General features: G+C 50.6%; 2 protein-coding genes across 3 annotated transcripts in view; one reads left to right on the top strand and one right to left on the bottom strand.

Annotated features, from left to right (window-relative positions):
- The first annotated feature begins 1,407 nt into the window (after positions 1-1,407).
- LOC120411049 (corticoliberin-like) lies at positions 1,408-3,551 on the top strand. Its single transcript, XM_039563250.1, has 2 exons — positions 1,408-1,528; positions 1,994-3,551. The coding sequence occupies exon 2, from the start codon at positions 2,018-2,020 to the stop codon at positions 2,408-2,410; it is 393 nt and encodes a 130-aa protein (XP_039419184.1). The 5' UTR covers positions 1,408-1,528; positions 1,994-2,017; the 3' UTR covers positions 2,411-3,551.
- The window catches only part of DNAJC5 (DnaJ heat shock protein family (Hsp40) member C5), a 31,080-nt gene continuing 23,569 nt past the window's right edge, over positions 3,040-10,550 (bottom strand). For both annotated transcript variants that reach the window (XM_039563249.1, XM_019284416.3), the window contains exon 6: positions 3,040-9,882. In XM_039563249.1, the coding sequence (XP_039419183.1) occupies positions 9,779-9,882 (104 nt within the window). In that variant the 3' untranslated portion in view covers positions 3,040-9,778. The remainder of the gene's footprint in view (positions 9,883-10,550) is intronic.

Here is a 10,550-nt window from a genome sequence, read left to right as displayed (position 1 = left end):
GGGATGCCCTGGGAGCTGCAGACAGTGCTCCTGGCAGCGCAGCAGGGCCAGGCTCAGCACGGGTATCGGGGTAGGCGGTAGCACAGGGTCAGGCATGGGGGACAGGAAGAGAAGCGGGCTCAGGTGGAGCACTGGAAATGAGAGCAGATCTCGATGATTCAGTGAAGAAAAGGACTTTAAAAGCTCACAAAGACAGCAGGAGGCAGCTGCTCCCCCTTCCTGCCCACCCAGTGCTTGCTCTGCTGCTGCTGGGAGTTATTCTGCAGCTGAGGGGGCTCGGGCCCCCCCCCCGCTTACCACCCCCACAGACCTCTTGAACCTGTTCCAGTGACCCCCAGAACTCTGCAGAGCCCTTGTTTTTCATGTGGCTCTTGCCGTGGAGGAGGATGGGGGAGGAGGTTCTTGCCATTCATCCAAGTTCTACCTAATGTTGGTTTTTCCCCTTCTCTTGAAAATATGTTCCTCGGGAGGGAATTTTAATTTTAGACAGCAGTGCTTCTGCAAGGTGAAGGAAGTGACTGCTGAGCTCTGAGGGCCAGGCAATGGAGGCTCCAGCAGGGAGGGAAGGAGGGAAAGGCAAATGAATCCCTTGCATGGTTCCCTTGGATCCTGGGATGCAACCCCAGGTGTGTGTCTGTGCCAGGAACAGCCCGGGAGAAGAAGATGCCTTTGTGCTGTGTCGAAGGGGGGAAACTGTGCTCCAGAAGCGCATTTTGCTTGTGCAGTGAAGTTTTCATCTGTGTGATAGCAGGAGAGGGATCACTGGGAGGAGCCGGGAAGCAGCCGGGGCTGCCTTCACCAAACAGCTGCCGAAGGAGCCATCGGGAAAACTTTCCCTGCGACATGAAATGCTGCAGAGCTCAGGGTGTGTGCCCCGGTGTGCCCCTCTGCCACGGGCACACGTGGCCCCGAGAGAATCGGGGGGCTCCACAGGGGTGTCCAGGGGCCAGGTGCCGGGAAACACTCCTGGTGCAAGGTGGGAGCGTGGGACTTGGCTGGCTGGTCCTGCTGCAGCCCGATCACCCCGCCACGCGCAGGGGGGGTCTGTCGTGCACACACATGAATTCACACACACCTCACACCCCTCCCGACGCCCCAGCTCCCCCTCACCTCCCGAACCCCAACACACAGAGAAACGACCCTCAAAACCTTTGTGCCCGTTTGCATACGCACCCCTGCACATCCCCCACACCCCCACGGCCCCCAAACACTCCTCCCCCTCACCCCACTTACCCCCCGGACTCACATGTTCATGAACCCCTGTGTCCCCTTCCTAGACTCTGCCCCCCCTCCCCATACCCCCATGTTCCCCCAGACTCTCACCCCCACGTGGTCCCCACACTGTCCCCTCCCTCCCTCGCCCCGTCCCCCCATGTCCCCCCGACTCTCCCCCCGTTCAGCACCGCGGACAGATCCCGGCCCCGCTCCAATCACGTGGCTCCCACCGCCCCTATATAGCGCGGGGCGCGGGCGGCGCGGAGCGGCGCGTCCTGCGGGAGGAGCGGAGCGAGCGGAGCGCCGGAGAGCGGTGAGACGCGCTCGGGGACCGGGACCGCCACCGCCACCCGCCGGCAGCCCCGGCACAATGAGGGGGATCCCGAGCCCGGGGTGTCTGGTCCCGGCGAGAGGAGGGTCTTATCCCGGGGTGGGGGGTGTCTCCTCGAGGGGGGTCCCAGGTCCTGGAGGGTCCCGTCCCAGCTGCCGAGGGTGTCCCATGCCCGGGGGGAGTCCCATCCCGGGAAGCAGGGGTGTCCCGTCCCCGGGTGGGGGGATCCCAGGCCGCGGGTGGTCCCGTCCCCAGAATGGTCCCGTCCCAGGGACGGGGGGTGGGATTCTCATCGGCGGGGATGGGGATCCCGTCCCGGGGGCCTTCATCCCCGGGGAGCTTCATCCCTGGGGCGGGGGTCCCCAACGAGGTGAAGCCCCTCGAGTGACCCCTGACCGCAGCGGGGGGGGATGTGGGGGTTCGGGGTGGGGGGGGCTGCTCTTGCAGGCTTCTGGCCCCGGAGTGGCTGCGATGCGGGTCAGGATGATTTCAGCTGCCTCCGTCCTCGTCCTGCTCTTCCTGCCCTCGGAGACCTGCTCCCCCCTGCAGTGGCCCCGGGGTCCGTCCCGCAGGCTGACCCTGGCCCCCCAACTCACCTGGGAGTCCTGGATGGGAGCCCCGCGACCCCCGGTCCCTGCCATGGATCCCCTGCCCCAAAGACTGTGCCAGTTCCATGGGGCAGAGCCCACCCCGGCCCCCCGAGCCCGGCGGGGGCTGCAAACCGGCAAGAGGCGAGATGGAAAACCCAACTCGTTGGATCTCACCTTCCACCTCCTGCGCGAGTTCCTGGAAATGTCCCGGGAGGAGAGACTGGCCCAGAAGGCGCTCAGCAATAAACTCTTGCTGCAGAGTATAGGAAAATGAGGGAGGGTCGTTGGAGGTGGGGGAATGAAGGAGACCGACCCCGTAACAAGACACCACGGCAGAGCGGAGAACGGGGGGGATGCCGGGGGCTGCAGCCGTGCCCAGGGAGTCCCCACCTTGCCTGGCAGTGTTCCTGTCACTGCATCCCACGTGTCGCTGTTGTGCATTAAAGTCACACTTGTACCTGCCCTGCTCCTGTGCTCTTATGCTTCCCCATGGTCATAAACCTGTGGACCCAAACCAGGTCGCCCCAAAAACACCGGAGCACTCCCAGATGCTTCCTTGGGTGAGAAACATCAGCATAAAGAGCTCTGAGTGATGCAAGTAATGTCTCCCTGGCTGGAAGCTGAGACCCAACCAGGGCTTCTCCAGTACCCCCGTGAATGGTTCTGAAAGCTGCTGCTTCCCAACTTTGCAGCAAATCTGCACCTTTTCGTGTCACAGTGGGTGCAGGAGGGGGACAGGGGAGCAGCTACAGTTCCTGCCCCAGGGACCCTGCACCCAGTGCCCATCCCAGGGATGGGTGACCTCTCCCACTTCCCAGCCAGCCCCACCGTGTCCCACAGCCCCTGCCTCTTGTGCTGAGTTCCAACATGCAAATAAAGAAAGAAAAATCTGATGGGCACTTCTGCATTGAAAACATTTATTTTACAACAGTGGTTTCCGATAACTTAGCAATCTTTATTTTAGTTTATATTTGGACATACAAGACACAAATTACCATGCTAAAACAGAAAATAATTCCTTCTGCCGTCGCTGCGGGTATGTACAGGAGCTCAGTAGTATCGAGTGTTACAATCCACGAAGTTCAGACAGCCACGTCTACTTACAGACAACTCAAAGTATGGTCCTTTAGTAACATAACAAAATAGATATATGTCTATATTATAATTGCTTCTCAGATGCATTTATACTTCGATTGTGGTGGGTTTGGTTTGGGGTTTGTTTTTTTTTTTTTTACTATTTTTTTTCTTTTTTAAAGATGGGCTCCCCCTATCCCCCACCCCGCCCGAGTTGAAGTGCAGTGCAAATGCAGGCGTGTCTCTCCCGGCGTCCTCAGCTCCCTCTGGCTCCATAAAGGGGCCAGGAAACCAAACCCGACGAGGAATTACACAGTTCAGGGCCTTGCTCACATGCAAAATGAACATAAACCGCCTGGGATGTCAGCAGTGACACCAACCGACCCATCCACACCCCGCCCCAGCACGGCAGGCAATGGTGGGATGAGAGGGAGGAAGGAATGACAGCGATCGGCTCAGCATCCAGCAAGGAAACAGCGCGTTTGGAATTGGCAAACTTGGAGTTCATCAACCGTGATGGTCACAAACAGAACTTCAGCAGTATCAGCAGTAAAAATCTCCCCAATATTCCCCCATTTCTGCCGTGAAGCAGGAACCCCCGGTGTGCTGCGTGTCGGGAACAGCCCCTGGCAGGAACAGCCTGAGGAGGAGGAGGGCGGTGGCGACTCTATCCAGCATGGCTAGAGGGGACAGGGTGGGACTCACACGTACATCAGCCACAACCGTTGTGCCTTCACATGGATCACTGCCAGCTTCAGGTGTAGGAATTTCAGTAACTCCAAGTCCTTATGGAACCAAGCTGCAAGAGGAGGGACGGCGCCCGGCCGTGCAAACACCACCACACTGCTCGTGTGGAAACTCCCCGAGCAGGGTGTGGGGAGCCAGAGGTACCTCTCCTACTCCTAGGACCCATTTATTTATACAACAGGCTCCTTCACTGTGCCCTCACCAGTCCCTCAACCCCACAGGTCGGGTTTGGGTTTTCCTGCAGCTGAGAGCAAAGAAGCACAACTGTGGCCACACAAAACTCACACCTTCCCCCTGTCTGGCTGAGTTCAGAGCACTACTTGGAGCCAAATCTCACGTTTTTACCACCAAAGAAAAACCCAAGGTGCACACCTGTTGTATAAATATATACATATGTGCATATATACATACATACACACACGTGATGCTGCAGCCCATGCCCTCAGCACGGGGTGGATCTTGCTCTGTGAGCTCACCCAGCCCCACTCCGGGGACTCCAGTGTGGTGAAAACTAGGGAAAAACCCAAATCCATGTGTTCTATCACAGCTGCAGTGATGAGCACATTGACCACATCTAAACACGCCATGTGCCAGCTGCACAAGTTCCAGTCACTCCAGAACTGCCCCTGTGCCCTCTGCCAGGTCTCCCTTCTATCCTCCTAAGGAAAGCTGGAGCACACAGAGCCCAGTTCTATCCAGAGGAGCTGGGGCAAGGGGCAGCTCATGGAATTCAAGTAGATTGTTAAATTTTTTGAATGGTTTGACAAACAACTGCTCACAGACTGCAAGAGAACACCCACAGGGCTGGGAGAGGGAGCAGAGAAGACAACGGCACTCGGGAATGAAGAGCCAGTTTATATAAGAGCTTCCTCTATACATATACATACATATATATATATATAACCACCAGAAATTCCCAGCATCTATCCTTTTAACACGAAAATGAACTGTGCATGTAACATTGGCATAATGAAAGTTCATCTTCCAGGTTTCTGGCATTTGGCTTGTGCAAACATCAGACAGCCAGCTTCCCTCCCGTGGCTTCTCCTCGTAAAGGAAGTGTCTTCTTGGAAGAACACGGGAATTGCAGTCTTGCTGAGTCCCAGACAGTCCCAGTAAGCCTCCAAAGGCAGCTTGTGGAGGGGACCATGGATCTTGCGGGAGCTGAACATGGACAAACTTCCTGCCACCTGGTGAGCTACTGGCTACAATTCTTTTGAGAGATTTTAAGCAGCTGTTGGTGCAATGAGACACTACAAACTAGATGATCTCCACTAGAATACAGAGAAGCAGCACCAGATGCTGAAGCATGTGAAGTTTATATCGACCTGACACTATAAACTATAACTGGGGGGTTACGGTTCAGTGCTCCAAGATTAATGCATTTAAACACCATTCGGAATTACTGACATGAGGCGGGGGCTGCAAACTGCCCTGACCACTCTGCCAGAGTGACCTGTTAAACATGATGCCAAGATACAGGTGCACTGAGTACAAAAAACCTGCAGCATCAATTTCCTAAATTATCCAGAACTGGCAAAAAGATCTAAGGGCACAAAATAGTTGAGAGAAGCAGGTGCCTCTCTCAAGGAGCATGTATAGTACAGACGCTCTGGAACAGCCCCCCAGAGTGCACTGGTGTCCCCCCACACCACAAAACTGCCTCACAGATGGGACAGGAATAGTTTTTCTGTCAGGCTCCTGCCCTACCCGTGTGAGGTATTTACAGGCTGACAGGAAGGGTTTGGAGAGCTGCACTCCCCTGACCACAGCCCTGCTGCAGGACTGGGTGTTTCTGTGCCATGCCCGAGCCCTCCTCCTCAGTTCTGCCCCTCCAAACCTCCAAGAGCATCCCACTTTAAGAACACTAGGAGTGCTAATATCTAAAGCAGTTTAAAAATATTACAAATCTAAAAAGAAGACTAAAAAGGGAACATGGCTCTAAAACGTCACTGCATGGGACCAGCAAAAACCGACACCCTATGGGACGCCACCGAGGTCTTACATAAATTTATATACAGATAAATATTTAAGAATTTCCTACAAAAATCACTAACAAAATGAGACTGGCATTTAAGGGGTGCAATGCCCCTTCAGTACAGTGCGTTTAGGATGTTCCCATCCCCAGGGAGGATGGGCAGGACAGATCCAGCACCTCCTTTTCCAGCAGCTCCACATGCCAGGAGGGACAGCTGGCACCTGAGCGCTCTCGGCAGCAGCTTTCCCTCCCACCTAAGCTAGGAATGGCTCTCCATGCAACACAGGGATAAATCAGTATCCTGAACACCAGCTCTCCAGATGGGATTCACCCCAATGAAGCTACAAGTGCTAAGAAAATCAGTGCTGGAGAGGTTGGAGGAGCCGGATGGAGGCAGCTGAAGGACTGGAATGGAGGACTCAGGCAACTCGTACAAATGATACAACTTTAAAGAAACAAATAAATAAATAAAATCCAAGCTCAAATTTTAATTCTGGCAACACACTGGACAGAGATGGACAGTGCTCAGGATTGATTTTGGAGGGAAACATTCTGCACTAACCCAGGTCAGGCCACAGCGCTGAAACGCTGCAGCTCTCCTCGCCCAAGCTCAGAACTCCTGTCTGAGCTTCTCTGCCAGATTTTAAACCATTATTCCCAATAGAACTTTGCATTTACTAGGAGTCTACTTGGCCATTATGAAGTGCAACTCGTGTTAGAGCCCAGGGTACTCTTGTACCTTCCCTCCAGGAGGGAAAAAGTGGGCATTAATGTACTTATGTGCCAATGACATGGTTTGGGCTTTAAAGATGGAATGTTTAAATCACTTCCTTACATAGTTCAGGAAGAACTTCACTAATACACAACAATCCTAAACTCAGAGATTAGACAGCAACATGGGCAAACTTGAAACAGCTTCAAAAAACATGAATATTCATCTAGAATTATGTTTTCCCATCATTCCCTGTAACTGAGATCTCGGAACGGTTTCCCTTGGAGCATCTAACATCACTCTGGCACATAACAGACTAATTTCCTGTTCACACACCACCCACAGACAGAACCAACAGGAAAGTAGTCTCTCTTCAGACTCGTCCCTTGCTAAGCAAAGAACTAGAACTGCAAACTTATCCTGGATGTCATCTTTCCCCACAGGTAACTGTTCTGCCTCTGGTCCTCACGTGCTGCCCACACTTCAGTTCCCTTGTCAGGAGCCTCTGGAGTGACTCCAGGTGTGTCACACACCTCCCTGGAGCCACAGCTTCCCACCAGCCTCTCTGCTTCTGTAGAAACTGCCCAGAGAGGTTAAGAAATAAGAGTATTATCCCAAATTAACAGTGACAACCAGCCCCCAGCACTGAGGGCAAAGCTTCTCTGCAGCGGAGCAACACCCAACAACCATCTCTGTCTTATCCACTGAGATGAACATGGGGACAGGGAATGGAACAGCTACCGGGGAACAGCCCCTTCCTCATTCACTGACTCACTCCGATCAGCCACGCTCATTTACAAAGCCAAAAAACCTCAATACCTTTTTTTTTTTTTTTAAATTGTGTTCTCAAGAACACAATTTGCACAGATATGGGCAATTTTAACTGGTGAATGTGGAGAGGACAAAGCCTGCACATGTCCAAGCATATTCCAGAGTGCAATTCTACACCAAGAATAGGCTTCAGGCAAAATCTACAGGGACAGACAAAGTGATATTGGGTTTAAGCCTAAAAATGGCTTTTTGTTCCAAGGGGTCAAAGAAAGACATTAACTAAATAAGGACCTCAAGCCAAATCACACAGAAATGTCCTCAAGGCCATCCAAGTCAGGAAAAGTTAGAAGTATCTTGCAGTAAACCACCACATTTCAGGTCTGTAAGGACCCTGGGCAAAGAAGAAAAGACTTAAGGAGTGTGCTGCTGAAACTGAGCCATTAATTAAAAGTAACAGGTTTTTTTGGGAATTTTTGGGGCCAGATGTGGTTACTAAAATCATGCTGATCCGCAGCAAGCTCCCATGCAGGCAAACGTGCTTGTACCAACAGCCACAGCAAAGTCTGGGTGTGCAAGCACTCCTCACTGAGCACTGAGACCGTGGGGAGAACATGTTCTCCTCCCCAGCACACTGAACATGGTTTCATGGCAGATTTCACGTGCTCCATCCTTGCTGCTCATGCAAAGACAGCAGGAAAATATATTCAGAATGGTTCTCTGGGTCCCTGCCCTTTCCTGGTGGTTTTTGTGCAGACCAATGGATCTCTACCCTGCTCCAAAGCACCACCTGGAGCTGAGCTGGTGAGGGAGCAGCAGACACAGAGGGAAGGTACCAACAGCCCCTCCACAGAAAGAGGGGAAAAACAAATCAGGGAGATGGGGGTACAAGGGACAGTAGAGGCATTGTGATATAAAACCGTAACAATCAAAATTAACGAGGCTGTAATTACCCGCTGAAAGTACCAAGTGTGGGTTCTCTGGAGCCGTTCTAGATCCTGACTCTGTATCACCTAAAGCATGACTATGGACAACAAAATACACCAGCTGCCTAAAATGCCTTTTTAACAGTTAAACCTCAATAAACCACAGTTTCTAGAACAGAATTCGGACTTGATTTGGTTTCAAAATAGTACAGGAAACCTTTCAGTGGTTTCCACATAGTTGTTCCAAGGAAAAGAGAAACACTGGTGTAAACAAATCTAAATGCAAGACAATGTGCAAATTATACAATATAAACACAAAGAAAGGTGGTTTGTTCTTAAAAATTCATTTAAGTACTCCACAAAGATGTTCATGAGAAAATTAAAGGGTTAGTGTATTATAACAGCTTTAAAAAAAGACATGTAATACCCCATTTACCTATTAAAATCTTAACTTATTAGAACAAATTTTTAAAAACCAATTGTTTTTAAACATTTCTGCTGTTGCCTACTGTCTGCATTTTACTCATTTGCTCAGTGAGAGCCAGTTAACCAGTTTCACTTTAAGATTCTCATGCATTCAGAAACAAAGCTGCACTATTTGGTCTTTAGCATTACTGGAAAACAACTGAACTCAAATCAAAACAGAATTGTGCTTGGAGTTAAAATCCCACTGCCACCACCACAGGAGCCCATTCCCAGTTGGTTTTGGTTCCATTGTCACTGGAGATCGCCTCATACACAACGAGCTGTTCAATTTACTGTTCAAAGATTGGCAACTCTCCCTTTTTATTTTTCAAGGTAGATTTATTTAAGCTGAAAACCAGCATTAGAGAGGACTCCAGCTCTGCAGGACTGGCATTTTTTGGTTCTTGGCTTTGTAAACTTGCTTAGATAATAACGCAGGACTAGAAGGAGGAATGAAAGAATTGGTTTGTTGCACTCAAATGAAAATCCTCAACTTCTAAAGGTCTTCGACAGCTCAACTGTACGGAAGAACAGTGGCTTCTGTGACACTTTTTAAATCTCACTTTTAGGCCAGTACTGCCACTTAAAATGCAGAATGTCTCCATCGCACTGACATTGTGACAACTCAATACGTTACACCACAGACATGTAACATAACTCCATACATGCTATTAAAAAAAAACCAAACAAAAGAGGAGAAAAAATAAAAGAAAGGAAACAAATAAGACCGTAGCTAAACTGCTTTAAATACTGCATGCTACAGCACTTCACGTATCATCGAGATACGACACTGAAAGGTGACAAAAGGCTGAAGGGATTACAAAATATTTTCGGCAGGTTGGAAAGCTGCCTTCTTACTGTGGCAGAATTATTCCCCCTCCCCGTTCTCTACTTCTAATGTTCATGATTCTAGTGTTGAGTTGGCCATGTATTTTTTTTTTTTATCCATTCTAATGACAGTGTTTCCTTAACTTAATTAAATCCATCAGTGTGGTAGCTGGGGTGAGAGTCAGCTGTGAGCTGGGTTGTCTCTGTGGCTGATGCTGGCTGTATCACAATAGGTGCGTCTGAGGCCTCTGAAAAGCGAAGACAAAAGGCTTAGCACACCAAGGAACAAACACAGCACTGTATGTTTTGGTAAGCACAAGTCACACCTCCCTACAACCCTCTGATAACACCATTTTACACACCTCTAGGAGCATGATATTAATTCCCTGATTTTCAGTGTGCACACAACAGCATTCACCTCAACTCTGTGTGGAATGTTTACAATATTTCCTTCTTCCTGTAAAAGCAGCTGATCCTCACCCACCATTCAGCAGTGCCCATTAAAAATGTCATCACAGCATACACAAGGCTCTACAATATTTTAAATGAGTGGTTTAATCCTACAGAAACAGCTTCACAAACAGTATTAGAGCTACAAGGGTAGCAGTGTCAGTTCCTCTACACCTGACGCAGTTAACGCTGCCTTGACACCCTCAACCTTTGGGTACAAGAGCCCCTTTCTGAAATCCCACATGGTTGGCCTACGTGTTACCCCAGGATGTGGAAGGAACCTAATGATGGTCACTGACCACTCTGTGGCTGATCCCACCGGGTTCACTGAAGACTCTCTGGGAGTTTTTAGCAACTCTATCTCCGGTGTCAGCATCACCCATGTAACTCTTGTGGCACTAACATTCCCTGCTCATCATCCACAGCCCAGGACCTGATTTCTCCTCAACCAGCTCACTGAGCACTC

This window comes from Corvus cornix, chromosome 20, assembly GCF_000738735.6.
Source record: "Corvus cornix cornix isolate S_Up_H32 chromosome 20, ASM73873v5, whole genome shotgun sequence".
In the NCBI taxonomy this organism is placed as follows: domain Eukaryota; kingdom Metazoa; phylum Chordata; class Aves; order Passeriformes; family Corvidae; genus Corvus; species Corvus cornix.
This window is presented reverse-complemented; position numbering and strand designations above follow the sequence as displayed.